Here is an 18,298-nt window from a genome sequence, read left to right as displayed (position 1 = left end):
CCCAAACGGTATAGGCAAGACCAAGGCCAACAGAGCTCACGGGACGGGGATGGAGACAGGACCACAATGAGGGCACAGGGCGGGTCAGCAGAGTTGCACACTGGCCTCTGAAGACCCAGCCCCCGGGCTCCAAGGTGACCAGATCTCACAGAGCATTTCTGTTCCATGGGGTAGTGCAGGCTGCTTGAGGAAAACACCTGCAGCACGGCTGGGGAGGAGAAGGGGGGGAGGGGGACGGGAGGGGGGACAGTGTGGGGCACAGCCAGTGACCTTGAAGGATTTAGTGCACAGGGTGTCAAGGTGCCCCTAAACACACGCCACATGCTACCCCTGCTGCCCACGAAAGGCCTCAGAATGCTCGCTCCTGCCCCACATCCACGCTGCTCAAGTCCAGATGAAGTCCTTCCTGTGGCACAAGAGCCTGCTGCCTCCTCCACCACCACCTGAGTCCCAGGTGCCGCAGGGCAGACAGGGACCCAGGGACAGAGACCAGAGCGGACACCCCTCCTGGCACCGATGGCTTTCACCCAACTGGATCAGAAACATGCTTGGCAACCAGAGATTAAATTATTCACATTGCAGTAAACTTTTTAAGGTCTCTGAGAGTTACAATAGGAACATCATGTGCAAAACTGACAGCTGTCCAAGGGCCCAGCCGACAGGACTGGCTCTCCCTGCCAGCTCGACCAGGCCCTCCCCGAGCGGGGACACGCTGCAGGGCTTGGCTGAGCCCTGGTGGACAAGGCAAAGAGCCTTCCACCCGGCAATGGGGCTCGTGCCCCTCGGCAGCTCCCTGCTCCTTCACAGTAGAGGACCTGGGCCACCCGGGGCCACCTGCGCCTGGAGCCTCTCCCTGGCCCCAAGGGCTGACACGCAGGTCTGGGCAGCTCCTTCTGGAAAGGCCTACGATGACTGTGCAGAAGGTGTGGGTGCCCCCCCCATCCACTGCCCATCATGCTGAGTCCTGGTCCATGCTGCAGCCCAGCGCCTCAATGTCGCTGCTGATGTCTGAGATCATGCGGTCCCACTCATCCCCCTCTGAGGGCGCTGAGCGGTCATCAGAGCTGCCCGTGGCCCTGTTCCCGTTGGTGGTGGAACTGGATGTGGTGCTCAGGGCTCGCCGGTGCCTGCCAAAGCTGTCGGTGATGATACCGCGGCCGTCCTTCACGCCAATGGTCTCCAGGAAGTTCTCGAAGTGCTGACTGTCCTTCTCAGGGATGAAGGGCCTCAGACCTGCAGACACACAACACCCAGCATGGCACCTCCAGTTCGGCTCAGCCCACTCAGCTCTTCTCTCAGGGCTCAAAGCCCCCTGACAGAGCCACAGCTGCCCCTGGCGCATGGCCTTGGGGACCCTGATGCCATGCTCACTGCATCTAACATCCTGGTTGAAATCATGCTTCCTGGGGCCAGTTTGGCTAAAACCTCAACTCTGACAGGCACTGCTGCTGGCCCTGAGAGCTTACTGCCTCTGCCACAGGCACACTCCATGGCCTAAAGGCACCAGCACAGGCCAAGAACCTGTGGTCTCCTCTCATTCTCTATCAGTCCTCACAAAGTCCTCATTTTACAGTAGGGAAAGCTGAGGCCCAGAGCAGTCCTCGAAGCCGCCTGCTGGCACCTGGCAACAAGGGTGCAGTCCTCGGAGGCAGGCCTCATGCCAAAGTCCACTGTTTCCCTGCCACGGCCTGAGTGGCTGCCCCAACTCAGAGGGCTGCCCTCTTATGTGGGAAGCCTAGTGTGTCTCTCAGAATCTCCACTCCCTGCTGTGGAGGGAAAGACAGAGTCCCATGCCAGGAGGTGACACAGGACGCAGCACAGAAGGGGTGGGCACTGCTTAGACAGACCCTGTTGTACACACAGGCTGCCCCAGCCTGCAGCCCTTCATGCTTCTAAGAGCAGGGAGCCCTGGGTAGCCACTGCCAGATCGGTACAATGGTAACAAACTCACCTTCCTTGGTTTGCGGGGAAAACAGGCCCAGGACCCAGAAGCCTTCAACTAGCTACTAGCAACAAACTACTGCCAACTTGCTGTGTTCTAAGTGTCGACAGAGGGAAACCACAGCTAAGTCACCATCCCTGAGAGGTGTGGGGCCAACAACCAACTCTGCTGCTCAGACCACACAGCCCTCTAGCTGCACTGGCCTTATGTGCTGAGCTTTTTGGGGGTCTTGGCAAACGCTGGTCCTTCCGCCTTGAAGTCTTACACATTCACCAAAACCCATGCGTCCCTGGCTCCTCCAGCACTCTTCTCCTAAATCTCAGGGTTGTGTTCACTCCCAGCCCCGCTCCTGGGAGATCTGTTGCTTCCTGGCAGGACCCACCCAGCTCAGCCTGAGTTCCCAGGAGAATGAAGGCCTGTCGGTGGGCCCCCAACAGTCCCTGGGAAAAGCCCTTCTGACTAACCACAGCAGATTCCCCGATCTCTGGACTGCGCTCTCATGACCATCTCTGGTTCAAATCTGCCATCCCTGATGGAGCCCCTGCTGCACCCACTGAGGGGTCCGTGTGCACATTCCCAGGAGGGATCAGCCTCCCCAAGCCAGGTCTGGACAAGCCACCCTCTTTCCGGGGCCCACTCACCAAGCAGCAGGAACTTGCGGCTGTCCCCGTAGAGCTGCCGCAGGTTGATGCAGAACTCGTGGATAGAGGCCCCATTGCGGTACTCATGCAGCAGCGCTGCAAACTGCTGGATCTCCTGCGACGACAGCTTGGTGCGCAGCTGCAAGAGAGCGGAGCCAGGTGCAGGGCTGGGCACAGTGGGCAAGAGTCGGCAGTCGGGCCCACCCTGCGACAGCCACTAACCCCTGCCAGAGCACCAGCTGTCTCTGGCTTCACCTCTGCACAGGCTGGGGCATCAGAATGCCCACAATGTGTCCCCATCCTATCAGGCCTGGCACGGGGCCCACCCAGAAGAGACCAAGGCACCCGGGCACCCAGGCTCCACTCTCCTGAGCTGGAACACAGAGTGCATGGGAGGGACAGGAGCCAGCAGGGCAGGGTGGAAGTTGGCAACCTGGTACTGGGCCAATGCCTTTGCCCTCAGGCTACACACAGGCAGATTAGGAAGACTTGAGTTTTCTATGACAGAACTACATAAGATGGGAAGGATAAAAGTGTCTGGCCATGTAGCCTTGCAGAGGCCACCATTCCCTCCCCTCCCCCAGGACCCAAGCACAGGCCGGCAGTCCAGTCCTGATGGCCATAGCACCCCCAACTCAGCCCCACTGACTCATGCTCTCCTAGACTATCCCCGGGAAAAGGTGGTGATGTCAGCAAAACTGACCAACAGTGCTAGGCATTGCTCCTCCTCCTCCTCCCCCTCTTCTCCGCATCCACCCTAGGGCACCCCTCCCTCAAGCAACCCAGCACCCCTGCGGCAGAGGCCTACCGTCAGCATGTAGTCCTGCAGCAGCTCAGTGGCGCTGGCGCTCAGCTCACTCTCACTGATGGTCTTGCCGTGGGGTGATGCACCACCCACATCCACGGACTCAGGGAAGCAGCTGCGGAAGAATGTGGTATGTGAGCAGGTGACTTCCCTGACCCTCCGTCCCACACACGTTTCAGGAAACCTAGTCCATGCTGTGTGTGTGGGTCACTGTCCCTGAACAGAGGAATGTGAGTGATGATGATGGTAAGAGGAGAGCTGGCTGAGGTGCAGGGTGGTCAGCTTGGCCTGGTCCTGGGGCTCCCTGGGGGTGTGGCTCTGAGGTGGGCTCTGAGTGAAGGGAGGGAGTACATAGGTCAAGGTGGTGGGCAGCATTGTTGGGAGGGGGAAGCGAAAGGCTCGGAGGGAGGAGCCGGGGTTGTGGGGTGGCAGGAATGGAGAGCACCAGTGGGCTGAAGTATTACAGAGGCCCAGGCAGTAGCAGATATGGGCTGGAAGGCCAGCGCCTCGGCAGGGTTGGACAGGGGAACAGCTCCATCCAACATGCCTATTACAAGCTCACTCTTGGGAAGCCACGGGAAGGTGGGCAGGGAGAGACCAGAGGGACAGCAAGGGCTCTAGAAGTCTATGAGGAGAGGGCGGCGAGTCAGGCCTCAACCATTCACTAAGCTGGGGACAGTGGGTCTGGGGATGGTGGGCTGAGATGGGGGCGCCGACTGGCTGCAGCCTGGACAACACTGGGCAATGCACTTGGTGCGTGTCCCACAGCACGGCTTGGTGGCATGTGCACTCACAAAGTGCTGGCTTCCACCTCGTAGGTCTCCTTAATGTCCACTTTTGTAGAAGAGTCATCTGTAAGGAAGATGCAGAAAACTAAGATGACTTTCAGGGACATGGTAGGGAGGCATTTTGAGTCCAGCCCACTGCTGTATTTATAGGAGACAGCGGCACCCCTGGCCTTCAGGGACCCTGCTGTCCTTCATCAAGCTGCCCACACTCTGGAATGTGCTGTGTGCCTCAGGGCAGGGGCCCCCAGACTTGAGCCCACATACACCCCTCCTGGGGATCCTGGCAAATGCAAATCCTGCTGCGGCTGGGCTGAAGTTCACATTCACCCATGGCCAGAGTCAACAAAAGCTGTCTTTGAGGTATCACTCACGTGCCATGCAGGGTTACTGGGGCTTTGTCTCCTTTAACCCAGGCACATATCACCCCTGTCTTCACTTGTAGACGAGGAAGTCAGTCAAAGAGATTACACAACTTGGCCCAGGTCACGCAGCAGAAACCACAGTCAGAGCCGGGCAGTCTGACTCCCCACCTGAACCCAGCGAAGCCACAGGATTCCTGAGACCCTCAGACCAGCAAAGGGTCAACACTGAGCAGCTACATTCAACAAATGACATTAGGTCTGCGTGACACAGACTGTAAGTTGCTATTCCAAACCTGAGGAAGGCACATTTCCACACCAGTGCAGGCAGTGAGTGAAAGCTTTGTGAGTGAGGCAGGTGAGTGTTGCGGAGAGGGTAAGATTTTAAATGGGAGCAGAGGGGGAGGCTGGGAGATAAAAGGGACATTTCTGGCACTAGGAACAAGGTAAGTATGGAGAGCAGAATAATGACCCCCCCAAAGATGTCCACATCCTAATCCCTGGAATTGGTGAATGTGTTACCAATTTCAAAGGGGAATAAAGGATGCTAATCAGCTGACCTTGAAATAGGGAGATGACCCTGGAGAATTTGGGTGGGCTCAATGTGATTGCAAGAGTCCTGAAATGCAGAGGAAGCTGAGAGTCAAAGGAAGATGTGACTGTGGAAGATGTCACGTGGCTGGCTGTGAAGACAGAGGAAGGGCCATGAGCCAAAGCATGCAGCCGCCTCTAGGAGCTGGAAAGACAAGGAAATGGCTTCTTCTCTGGAGCCTCCAGAAGGAACCAGCCCTGTGGACACCTCAACTTTAGCCCAGTGGGACCCACATAGGACTCTTAATGTATAGAATTATAAAAGAATATATTTCTGCTGTTTATGCTGCTATGTTTTGGCATAGCTGGAGTAGAGAGAACACAGCAAGCAATACTCCAAGGCAGAAATAAGCAGAGAATGCATGCATGTGTGTATGGGTGTGCGTAACGTGTGCACATCTGTGTGTGGATCCCAAGGGGAGGTCTTGGGAAAGGCTGGCAGGGGAAGAAGCCCACTTCAGCAGCCCTCAGTAGTGGTGTTACATGATGTGTTTACTTTGTGAAAATTCATTCAACTGTACATGTATGACTTGTGTAGTTCTCAGTAAAAAAAATTATTAAAGAAAAAAAAAGGCCCTTTGGGAATTTTAATGCACAAGGGCCAAACCAATCACACTGAAACTGAATGGCAGTTTGATAAATCGTCTGCTACTCATATGGTACATTCCTCTGGATATGCTGTTGACTTCTAAGCCTCCACTTCCCCATCTCTAAAATGGGGATGAAGACTGCACCTAACTCACTGGGTCACTGAGGACTAAATGAGATGGAGAGCATGCCTGAGAGCTCAGCAGCTGTCCTCTCTGCAGCTGCTGTGCCAACACAGGGCGTAAGGTGCCCACAAAGGGCTCTGGCACCAGCAGCAAGAAAGGGAGGGAGGAGGCACTGAGGAGCAGCCCTCACACCAGCACAGGCTTCCCCAGGGTTCTCCACCATTTACTCTCTTCATTGAGATGTGTGTTACTGGGGAAAGGGTAGAGGGCTGGGACTTATCTCCATAAAAAGAAGAAATTGCACTCAACAAGCCACACTGTTTCCAACAGCTTTTTTTTTTTTTTTTTTTGGTATTTTTAGTAGAGACGGGGTTTCTCCATGTTGGTCAGGCTGGTCTCGAACTCCCGACCTCAGGTGATCTGCCCACCTCAGCCTCCCAAAGTGCTGGGATTACAGGCGTGAGCCACCGCACCCGGCCTCCAACAGCTTTTTATGCACCTGATTTATGTAAACCATTAATCCTCAATAAGTAACACATCTGAAAAAGATGATGTTTTTGAAGACTTAACTCAAGTGAGCTTGCTGATGAAGTGTTTTCAGTGGACTAACAGACTCCTGAAAATGCTGTGTGGGTCATGCAGGAGGAGGCAGCTCTGGGGTGCCTTCGATTCTTCCCCATCTGCCACTGCTCCACAACTGCCAGCTGACCTCCCAGGCAGCCTGAGCAGCTTCCCATGGGTCTGGCCATGGTCCTGGAAGGAGTTTCACATTAAGAGTAGCCATGGTCCGGGCATACCGAAAAGGAGGCTCCCCAGATCCACTCTCAGCCTCCCCAATTCCATCACAGGCCCCAATGCTAGCAGCCTTCTCCAGGCTCTTTGTTCTGAGTTAAATGAAGTGACTTTAGCCACAAGTGGTTCCAAAAAAGTGTTCAAAGACCCCAAATGTATTCCAGGAAGCCATCGTGCTGACCTGGTGCAACTCGCTCAAGGACAGGTGACATTTCTGCCTTGATGAAACCCTATGGGCTAATGTGAACAGCAAAGTCTGGGAACAAAAGGCCACCATGTCACGGCAGTAACTGCGCTATTCCAGGAGTAACTCATGGGAAGCTGGGGGCCACTGCAGTAGCCCCTTCTGTCCCTGCTCCCACCCGCTGCCCACTCTCACTCAACATACCGCTGTGCAGGGACAGGTGGTGGGTGGGGGTGGAGGCCCCATCAAATATCGCTCTGTCCAGAAAGTCGATGGTGGACTCCGTGTAAACAACCTGGAAGACCTGGCCTAGCAGACAGCAAAGCTCCTCAGCAGCAACCTGCAGTGGGGGACAGCAGCTGCTCAGTCAGTCTGGCTGGAGACTGCGCCTTCCCAAGCAGCTTCCAGGATACCTGGGGCAGCCCAGATGCTCAATCAACATGAATGAAGAGCGGATGCCAGAATGTGTCCCTCTGCCTTTCACTGATCCAAAGGGGTGTCAAAAGGGAGACCTAGCCAACTGCCCCGGGACTCCATCTAGGACTGCCACATGGCCCAGGGGTGGTTTTGCAAATGTGAGAGGACTGTGCAGGGCACAAGTGTTAGCTGCCAGCCCTACGTCCTCTTCCCATTAACCTGACCTATCAACACCCTCACAACCCGATCCCAGCCCAGGAAAGAGGTGAGAGGAGATACCATCAGTATCAGAGCCCACCTGGAGGCGTTTCTAACAGCTACACAGTTTTATAACAGTGTGCTGTCTAAAGCAGAGGCTCTCAACTGGGGCAATTTTTGTACCCCTCCTAGGGGACATGTAGCAATATCTGGAGGTATTTTCAGCTGTCACAAGGGGAGAAGCTGGGATGCTGCTCAACACCCCACAATGCACAGGGCAGCCTCCCACAGTGGAAAATTACCGGGCTAAAAATGAGAGTAGTACCAACACTGAGAAATGCTCATTACCGGATATTTAAGGTGGGTGGTCACTAGGATCCATTTTACAGATATGGAAATTAAACAGAAAGGTGTTAAGTGACTGCCAAGCCCCCACAGCTACTGGGTGGCTGAGGGGGCCCCAAACCCTAGCCTACAAGGGCCCGGCCCTTGGCTCTTCCAGGTGGTGAGTAATCTATAAGCACAGTCCTGAACACCAGGCAGGTCTAGGATGCAGCTCCCAGGCAGGTGACTGCCGCTTCCTGCCCATCAGCGTGGGGGCACCTTGAAGAATAAGCAAAAAGCTCAGTAGCCAGGTGGTCTCAGAGAAGGTGCTGGGGCTTGGAGATAGGAGGGTCGGAAGGCACAGGGGTGGGAACCGTTAGGGAGCCCTGGGTCTGGGGCAGGACCTGGGGTGTAGCCATGGGTAGAGGAGCTGTGGGCAGGGCCAGGATGGGGGCAATGCCTGGGGCAGGGCTGAGCAGAGAGGTGGGGCTGGGCGCGGGGACTAGGGTGAGGCAGGGACAGGCAATGGCAGAGGAAGCAGCTGGGGCCAGGACAGTACCCAGCACTGTGCTGGGTATGGCCAGGGTGGGGCCACAGGCAGAGCTGGCCATGAGCAGGGTTTGGGAGGAGCCAGGGACAGGACTCGGTTCTGAGTGAGTGGGGCGAGAAAGTCTCACCTTGCTCTCTGCAGCCAGGATGACCAGGCAGCATGCCTCCACGGGCCCAACTGCACTCTCCGACAGGGAGCCTGCACTGAGACCTCTGGAACTTTCCGCACACAGACTCTGGCTGGGGGAGATCCCTGGGTCCTGGGCTAAGAAGTCAATACCATCTCAGGTTAGTGCAGTGAAAGGGCAGGCATGGGGGCACTTGAGGCAACAGCTGAGGCCGCTATGGAAACAGGCTGAGAGGACCTTTACCTGGCTCAGGCACCCACAGAACGACCCGGGTGAAGGGCCTGCACCAGACACACCTTGCTTCTCTAAAGAAGGGTGGGAACACACGACCCCTGAGCTCCAGGGCACTAGAGCTGCACGTCATCCTGTAGTTTCACATGCTTCAAGTTCATATACAACAGACCACATACACAACTCTGAGAACAGTCACCTCCAGGAGGTTTCCATGTGTTCTGAGGGAGTTCCCTTCTTACAGATGGGTAAACGGAGGCAGGGGGAGGTGAAAGGCCAGGCCTGAGGGCGTGTGAGCTGCACTGTCCACGTGGCAATCTAGATGGTCAGACCCCAGTGCCCTTGTTTCTAACATCCTACCCATCGCCTCCCTAGACAAATGAGGATCTCTTGAAATACATGGAGTAACTCAGTGGTTTTCCTGACAGCAGGAGGGAGGCCCATCCCCAGAAAGCAGGGCTCTTACCATCAGTTCGGACCACCCTGGGAGGACTTCAGGACTGAAAACAAAACGTAGAAGTGCCACCAGTGCCAGGGTGTTGGAGGGCAGGCCAGCCTCAGGAGGGAGAAGAAGGCTGTCCCAGGCCAGGTGCAAGGTACGCGCATGCGCACAGACACGGGCTCCATAAGGGACTGTACCTCAAACCCCACAGTGAGACTCCTGGGGCTGCTCTGTCCCTGTGGCAGCCACTGGCCACAGGACTCCTGAGTATGCAAAATGTGATGAGTCCACATTGAAACGTGTGAGTGCAAATTATACACAGGGTTTCAGAGGTAGACAAAGAAAGAACGCTATGTAGCTCAACAATTTTTATATCGATTATATACTGATGTGATAATGTTTTGGGTACAGAGGGCTAAATAAAATATATTATTGAAAATAATTGGCCAGGCGTGATGGCTCATGGCTGTAATCCCAGCACTTTGGGAGGCCGAGGCGGGTGGATCACCTGAGGTCAGAAGTTCAAGACCAGCCTGGCCAACATGGTGAAACCCTGTCACTACTAAAAATACAAAAAATTAGCTGGACATGGTGGCAGGAGCCTGTAGTCCCAGCTACTCGGGAGGCTGAGGCAGGAGAATGGCATGAACCCAGGAGGTGGAGCTTGCAGTGAGCCGAAATCGCACCACTGCACTCCAGCCTGGGTGACAGAGCAAGACTCCGTCTCAAAAAAAAAAAAAAAAAAATTCACTTGTTTCCCTTTACTTTTTTTCTTTTTTTGGTATGAGTTTGGTAAGAAATCTCTACTTTTTAAACATTTTTTAAATGTTGGCTCCCTGGTGTGTACCTGTGGCAGTTCTCAAGGAAGCAGGGTGGGCAGCCTAAGGATGCGGGCAGCAAGTTGTATGCCTCTCCTGTATCATCCAGGAAGTGCTACTGTGGGTGCACGGGTGACCTTGCCTCATCTGGCACCAACTCAAGTCACCGCCCTCCAAGCAGTTCCTGCCACATGGACCCTATTGCAGCTAACCTGGCCCCCAACTTCCCCGTTCCTGTGCTATCCCAAATACCAGGGTACTTTTGGTCCAAAGAGACACAGAGACTTGCTTGCACACAGCAGGCACTGAGTAAACGTTAGCTATTCACCTGCCGGTCTCTTAAGTTGAGAACTCTGGATTCCTAATCCTAAATACAGCATGGCGGCCCAGCGCAGTGGCTCATGCCTGTAGTCCCAACACTTTGGGAGGCTAAGACGGGAGGATTACTTGAGGCCAGGAGTTCAAGACCAGCCTGGGCAACACAGAGAGACCTCATCCTTAACAAAAAAAGTTAAAATATTTTAAAAATTAAAAAACACAGCATGCCTCATGTAACACAGGAGACACAAAACTGCTCCAGTGCATCTGTAAAAACAAGAAAGATGGCCCCCAGGACCCAGGGATTCACTCTCTTCCTTTAAATCAAAAGTTCTCTCAAAGACCAGAGGTCCTGTTTTTCATCTATTTTTGGAAAGTTTCTCACTATGGCGTTCATTCTCTCTCCATTTAAAAAAATCCGTTATCCATTTCCTTTAGCAATATGTTCTAATAATTAAAGCTGAGAAACTGTCATGCAGGAGAAGAAATAAAGAGGGGGCCTATCTCCCCTCCCTACCAGTTTGAGACACCTGCAGGAAGCCAGTCAGAAACCAGTCTCCTCACTCCTTGTCCCTAAGGATGGCCCAGGCCTAAGGCCTCCCGCAGGGTCCAAAGGTAGAAAAACAGGGGGGTCACCATGGTGTTGGACAGTATGGCTAGAAGTAGCCACCAAGCCAGCCTTCTCAGCCAGACAGGGTGAGTAATGTACATGTGTGTAGGTGTGGTGTGTGCCTGTGTTGGGGAGGATGTAGGCAAGTCTAAGCTACTGCTACACGGAGAACAAAGCAGAGCAACAGTCACCTTCATAAACCCCACCAGTGTTCCCTGTGTAGTTTGTGACCACAGCAACTCCAAGCATCTAGACTCACAGGCTTTCCGTGGACAGATCTCAAGAGCGCACTCAAGCTGGCAGCTTCATGGCTCAAGGGGTCAATCATGAACACACTGGCCAGATTCTCAATGAACGACTGACCTTAAATGGAACAACAACTTCCCCTCTCTGCTACCTCAAACACAGTGTGTGGTCTAGGTAGACCCACTGTGACCCCTTCACACCCTGCCACTGGACCTCTGGAAATGAAAGGCTTTGGGATCAACCCAGTCACCAGCAGAGATCCAAGGAACCCAGGATACTGTTCCTACTGCAACGCCAGCTTTAAAACTCAGGACTGGGAGGGGCAAAATACAGGGAGGGTGAACCATGGTCTCTCCCCTCATCCTCAGTGGCATGAATGCCTGGGCTGGAAGCCACTGGAAATTAATAGGCACCTTGGGATAGGGTCCAGTGAGGCATCACTGTACTCACCACAGCCAAAAATAACATTCTGCCCAATTCTGTCCCCTTCTGTCCCGTTGTGAAAGCAGCCGGCAGCAAGGACACACAGAGAGTAACCTCTATGACCAAGAACTCCTGGGAGGTCTGGGCCTCATCTTTGCTGTCCTTGCTTTAAGGACACTGTGCAGAGCTTAAAATGTCAGTCAAGCTGAAGTGAGGTCCCTACCCACTGCATTCTCTCTAGGCTCCACCACACCTAGGGAGAGAGGCAACTCCAGTGTACCCAGTGGGAGTCAACAGGAGCCCCACCGGGCAGAGGAACAGGATACCAGTCCTAAATATTGTATCCCAGTATTGTTGAGTTCCCAAAGGCTCTTAGTGTGCCAGTGACTCCCAGTGTCTGGTAACTGATCTCAAGCCCTCTTCTGGCTGATCTCCGAGCCAGGAAAGCCAACTCTTGGTCATGACAAACAGCAGCACCCAACACAAAGCTACAAAAACTGTCTCCAGAACTTCATGAAATTCACACATGTACTCCTTAGGACAAGGAGCCTCCTGACCCCTGGCCTCCTGTACCTGTCTTCAGGACCACCAGGTGCGCGGCGTCATCCCGAACATAGGAGACGGCGGCGATGTCATGGATGGGCACCCTGAGGATGACATCCTCCCCGTCCCTCCAGGCCAGCTTGACGTTGTATGCAGACAGGCTGAGCACAGCATCGTGCTCCTGAGTCAAGTGTCCCGGAAGCTGGTGGGCTCTCTGGAAAGAACCACAGGGCGTCAGAAATGCAGACTCAGCTGTCAACCAGCATGGGGCTCTTCTCCTGAGAATATTGTGCTGGCTGATGTCACACATGTGACACATGCTGAGTGAATAAGGTCAGTGTTATTCCCCTCAGAACAGTGCTTGTTCCAGGGACACCAATGTGTTCAAACCATTTGGGAGATTCTTCTGGAACTGCCTTCAGATTCGGACTTACGGCACGTGGTTTGAAATATCTTGAAAATGTAAATTCTGGAAATAGCCCAAAATCACATGGAGCAAGTCTCGAGAATCAAGTTAATGTCCATACTAAGGAATAGTCTTTATGGCCAAGAGCCAAGTGTACCCATAATGTGATGAGACTGGCTCATTCCTCACAGCCACAAGGCCAAGTGTACAGGGACCAAGGGCTGGTGGGAGCTGAGGGCTAGTGCACAGGGTTAAGAGGATAGGGTTACCTTTGCATTGTCTATGAAATGCAGGATTTCAGTCCTACTGGAGGGATTCAGGTATCCTGGTATGGACGTTAACTGACCTAAATACTGAAAGAAAGTGAAGAAAAAAAATGCCATGAGAAATGGGAGCTGAGCCAACACCACCATCACTACCGCCGAGAGCACAAACCAAGTGCTTCATACTCAGGCCACCAGGCCCATGGGTCTCCAATCTGGCTCATGTGGAGGGCCAACTCTAGGAAGAGAGTACTGGGTTCTTATAGAAATCTCTACTGGCTGAGGACAGTGCTGCTCCATCTCCTACTATTCTACAGTGAAGGTCATCATCAAAAGTCCTGCAGTGGACATCCCAAACTACTAGTACCAAAACTACTAGTTTTGGTAGAATCCGTATTCTAAAACAGGGATGGCCAGTGTTTTCTAGTCACTGCTGAGGAAACTGAAAACAATGGCACCATGCACAACTTCACTAAAAAATAAACTTACTCGGGCCGGGCGCGGTGGCTCAAGCCTGTAATCCCAGCACTTTGGGAGGCCGAGACGGGCGGATCACGAGGTCAGGAGATCGAGACCATCCTGGCTAACACAGTGAAACCCCGTCTCTACTAAAAATACAAAAAAAACTAGCCGGGCGAGGTGGCGGGCGCCTGTAGTCCCAGCTACTCGGGAGGCTAAGGCAGGAGAATGGCGTAAACCCGGGAGGCGGAGCTTGCAGTGAGCTGAGATCCGGCCACTACACTCCAGTCCGGGCGACAGAGCGAGACTCCGCCTCAAAAAAAAAATAAATAAATAAACTTACTCAATTGCAAAAGTCAACGCAGCTGAGAAATGAGCATAAATAGAAAAATGAAGTGCTATGGTTTCAAAGTGTCCCCCAAAAAGCATGTGCTGGAAACTTAGTCCCCAAATGCAACAGTGTTAAGGATGGGGCCTTTAAGAGGTGATTAGGCTGGGTGCGGTGGCTTAGGCCTGTAATCCCAGCACTTTGGGAGGCCAAGGCGGCTGGATCACCTGAGGTCGGGAGTTCGAGACCAGCCTGACCAACATGGGGAAACCCTGTCTCTACTAAAAATACAAAATTAGCTGGACGTGGTAGATCATGCCTATAATCCCAGCTACTCGGGAGGCTGAGGCAGGAGAATTGCTTGAACCCGGGAGGCGGAGGTTGCAGTGAGCCGACATGGCGCCATTGCACTCCAGCCTGGGCAACAACAGCAAAACTCTGTCTCAAAAAAAAAAAAAAAAAGAGCTGATTAGGCAACAAGAGCTCTGCCCTTGTGAGCAGATTAATGCTGTTATCCTGGGAGGGGGTTTGTTATCTCAGGAGCAGGTTCCTGATAAAAGGTCAAAAAATGAATTTGACCCCGTTCCCTCTCCTGCCCTTCCACCTTTCGCCCTGGGATAACATAAGATGCAGATGCAGCCCCTCACCAGCTGTGCCCTTCAACGTTAAATCTCCTAGCCCCCAGAACTAAACGATTTTTTTTTTCTTTTTTTTTTTTTTGAGACAGGGTCTCACTCTGTAACACAGGCTGGGGTGAGGAGGCGTGATCTTGGCTTACTGCAACCTCTGCCTCCCAGGCTCAAAGCAATTGTTCTACCTTAGCCTCCTGAGTAGCTGGGACTACAGAGGTGTGCCACCACACCTGGCTAATTTTTGTAGAGACAGGGTTTTACCATGTAGCCCAGGTTGGTCTTGAACTCTTGGACTTAAGCAATCTGCTCACCGCAGCCTCCCAAAGTGCTGGGATTACAGGTGTGAGGCACCATGCCCAGCCTAGAAATTTGTATTCATTATAAATTTCCCAGTCTGTGGTATTTGTTATAGCAGCACAAAACTGACTAAAACATTTAGTAAACAGGTTTTTTTGGTCACACATGGCTGTGAGGCACTTGGCTTAGCAAACCTCCATGACACAGGGCCTCAGGTGCAGAAGGCTGTGGGCAGCAGCACTGTACCTGCTGTGCTCCTGCCTGTATCTTACCAACCACCATAACATTTTTTTTTTTTTTTTTGAGACGGAGTCTCGCTCTGTCACCCAGGCTGGAGTGCTGTGGCCGGATCTCAGCTCACTGCAAGCTCCGCCTCCCGGGTTCACGCCATTCTCCTGTCTCAGTCTCCCGGGTAGCTGGGACTACAGGCGCCGCCACCTCGCCCGGCTAGTTTTTTGTAGTTTTTAGTAGAGACGGGGTTTCACCGTGTCAGCCAGGATGGTCTCGATCTCCTGACCTCGTGATCCGCCCATCTCGGCCTCCCAAAGTGCTGGGATTACAGGCTTGAGCCACCGAGCCCGGCACACCATAACATTTTTAATGTTTCTGTTTTTTAAAATGGGTTGCTGATTCTTCCCAAGAACAGGCTTCTTGCACTCAACATTTTTCAGTTGTTCATTACCTCACACAGTTAAGTTCTCTATTAAAAAAGAATGAAATGGGACTTTCCAATTTCTTGTCCAGCTTGTAAAGGGCTCAGAAGTCATCACTCCCATCCTCACAACAAGAAAGCTGGCAAACTTACAATCAATGACTGTTCTTAGATCCATCAGATAATTGAGGTCACATGAAAAAACAATAACCCCAAAGATGGAGAGACAGATATGCAATGCTAAGAATCACAGCTCATTGCGCAGCAGAAACCCTAGAGCCAGCACCAGCGGAGAGGAAAGGGGAACTGATAAATGGCAGAGACTGAGCATGGACCAGTATGAGACAAAAACTCCAGGGGACCAGTCACTGGGAAGGTCCCCATACCAGTCTGAGTTTTACCACTAGGAGCCCCACCAGGCTGTCAGGGTGAGACTGGAGAAACATCTCCTCATACTCTGGCAGGAGGAGGGAAAATACATCATTTAAAAGTATAACCAGGCCAGGTGTGGTGGCTCATGCCCATAATCCCAGGACTTTGGATGGCCAAGGCGGGAGGTTTGCTTGAGGTCAGGAGTTTGAGACCAGCCTGGGAAACATGGTGAGACCCTATCTCTACAACAACAACAACAACAAAATAGTTGGGCATGGCGGTGTGCCTGTGGTGCCAGCTACTCAGGAGGCTGAGGTGGGAGGATCATTTGAGCCCAGGAGGTGGAAGCTGCAGTGAGTCATGATGGTGCCACAGCACTCCAGTTTCCCAACCAACATATAAAGGGCTCAGAGGTCATCTCAAAAAAAAAAAAAAAAGAAGAAGAAGAAAGAAAAAAAAGAAGAAGAAAAAGGAATGACCAGAGCATTCTGTTATCCTTAACAAAGGCCTTTCCTCAAGGAAAACTATTTTACCAGAGCCTAACCACCTAGGGGTAAGGAAACACCCAATTCCTGCCTCCTCTATCGTTTATGTCTCTCCTGAGGAGGAGGAAAAAAACAAAACTAAGAAGTACATGTGAAGGCCGCGGCCCAGGGACACAGGCTCACTAAAACACTGAGACCTAATTCCAGGGCTACAGAACACTTCCTCTCCCCTGAAAGCCTCAACAGGACCCCTGTGTAATAACAGGGATGCACACCTACAAGAACTGCAAGCTTCAGACTCTATTTAAGAAGGAACCTTGAAGAAAACCCAAAAACAATGGAACACAAAAACAAGGACACACAGGAGATTTTATCCCCCAGCATCTACAAGGGCAGCAAACAGTAAACACAGCCCAACTCCCAGCCAGACAAACATACCTCACACTAAGGCCTATTAACCCGATGCCTAAGTTCCTCATATCAGAAACAGACTCAGACATGGTGGAGATTTTGGAACTACCAGATTGGGAATTGAAAACAACTACGATTAATATGGTAATGGCTCTAATGGAAAAAGTAGACATCATGTAAGAACAGACAGGCAGCATAAGCAGAGATGGAAACCCTAAGCAACAATCAGCAGGAAATGCCAGAAAGCAAAAGTCCTGTAACAGCAATGGGGACTGCCTTCGACAAGCTCAAGAGGCTGGACACAGCCAAGGAGAGACTCTCTGAGCTTAAGAATAAGTCAACAGAAACCTCCAAACGTGAAAATCAAAGGGAAAAAAGAATGAAATAAAGAAAACAGAATATGCAAGAACTGTGGGACAGTTACAAAAGGTATAACATATGTGCAATGAGGATATCAAGAGAAAGAAAAGAACACAATAACTATTTGGAGTAATGAGAGCTGAGAAGTTCCCCAAACTAATGTCAGACACCCACCCACAGATCCAATGAGGTCAGAGAACACGAAACGGTAAAAAGCAGGGAATCTACACTGAGACAAATCACATCAAATTGCAGAAATCAAAGACAAAAAGAAAATCAGAAAGGAAGACTATCTCTTCTGCAGAAATCTGGAGATTTTTTCCACAGGAAAAAGACACCCTACCTATAAAATAGCAAGAAAAAGAATGACACTGGACTTCTCTTCAGGAACCATCCAAGCAAGAAGAGAGAGGGAACTATCTGATTCTGTATCCAGTGAAATTACCCTTCAGAAGTGAAAGAGAAATGATTTTTCTCAGAAAAACAATAACTCAGGGATTTAACATTTCAAGAAAAGTTAAAAGAACTTCTTCAGAGAGAATGAAAATGATATGGTCAGAAACTCTGATCTATGTAAAGGGGAAAAGCATCAGAGAAGAAATAAAGGTAGGTAAAATTAGTATTTTTTTTCTTATTTTAATTGCTCTAACACATTAACAGTTTGTTCAAAATAAAATTTGTGTATTGGGTGACTGTAGCCTAAGGATAAATGAAATAAATGACAGCAATGTTATAAGCAGCGGGACGAGTGAATTGGAAATACTTGGTTACAAGGTATTTGCACTACCTGTGAAGCAGCACAGCATTATTTGAAAGTGGATTTTGATTAGTTGTGAATGTATATTGTAAACCTTAAGACAACCACTAAAATAAATATATATATACACACACATACATTTTTGAGACAGGGTCTTGCTCTGTCACCCAGGCTGGAGTGCAGTGGCATGATCACAGCTCACTGCAGCCTCAACCTCCCGGGCTGAAGCGATCCTCCCACCAGTAGGTGAGACTACAGGCACATGCCACCAGGCCCAGCTAATTTTTGTATTTTTTGTAGAGGCAGACAGGGTTTTGCCATATTGCCCAGTCTGGTCTCGAACTCCTGAGCTCAACTGATCCGCCCACCTCGGCCTTCAAAAGTGCTGGGAATACAGGCATGAGCCACCGCACCCAGCCTGTATTTTTTTTTTTTTTTTTAAGAGACAGGGTTTCACCACATTGCCTAGGCTAGTCTTAAACTCCTAGGTTCAAATGATCCTCCTGCCTTGGCCTCCTGAAGTGCTGGGATGACAGGCATGAGCCACCATGCCTGGCCAAAAGTTTTAAATAAAATATTAGCAAATTGAATCCAATCATGTATTAATAATTATATACCACGATCAAGCGGGATTTATCCCAGGTGTTCAAGGCTCATTCATTGTTCAAATATCAATCATTGTAGCAGGGGCGGTGGCTCATGTCTACAATCCCAGGATTTTGGGAGGCCAAGACAGGAGGATCACCTGAGGTCAGGAGTTCAAGACTAGCATGGCCAACATGGTGAAACCCAGTCTCTACTAAAAATAAGAAAA

At 51.5% G+C, this 18,298-nt stretch overlaps 1 protein-coding gene across 11 annotated transcripts in view; it reads right to left on the bottom strand.

The window, feature by feature from the left end:
- Positions 1-548: 548 nt before the first annotated feature.
- Positions 549-18,298, bottom strand: part of CCM2 (CCM2 scaffold protein) — a 73,457-nt gene continuing 55,707 nt past the window's right edge. For 4 of the 11 annotated variants that reach the window (XM_033194089.1, XM_033194094.1, XM_033194088.1 and 1 more), the window contains 9 exons: positions 12,738-12,821; positions 12,093-12,276; positions 8,432-8,568; positions 7,020-7,155; positions 5,096-5,218; positions 4,183-4,240; positions 3,392-3,503; positions 2,584-2,722; positions 549-1,233 (listed from right to left, as the gene is read on the bottom strand). In XM_033194089.1, coding sequence (XP_033049980.1) covers positions 953-1,233; positions 2,584-2,722; positions 3,392-3,503; positions 4,183-4,240; positions 5,096-5,218; positions 7,020-7,155; positions 8,432-8,568; positions 12,093-12,276; positions 12,738-12,821 — 1,254 coding nt within the window. In that variant the 3' untranslated portion in view covers positions 549-952. The remainder of the gene's footprint in view (positions 1,234-2,583; positions 2,723-3,391; positions 3,504-4,182; positions 4,241-5,095; positions 5,219-7,019; positions 7,156-8,431; positions 8,569-12,092; positions 12,277-12,737; positions 12,822-18,298) is intronic. The other 7 variants (XM_033194093.1, XM_033194096.1, XM_033194091.1 and 4 more) reach the window with 3 other exon arrangements.

This window comes from Trachypithecus francoisi, unplaced genomic scaffold (genome assembly GCF_009764315.1).
Source record: "Trachypithecus francoisi isolate TF-2019V2 unplaced genomic scaffold, Tfra_2.0 Lachesis_group4, whole genome shotgun sequence".
Classification (NCBI taxonomy): domain Eukaryota; kingdom Metazoa; phylum Chordata; class Mammalia; order Primates; family Cercopithecidae; genus Trachypithecus; species Trachypithecus francoisi.
This window is presented reverse-complemented; position numbering and strand designations above follow the sequence as displayed.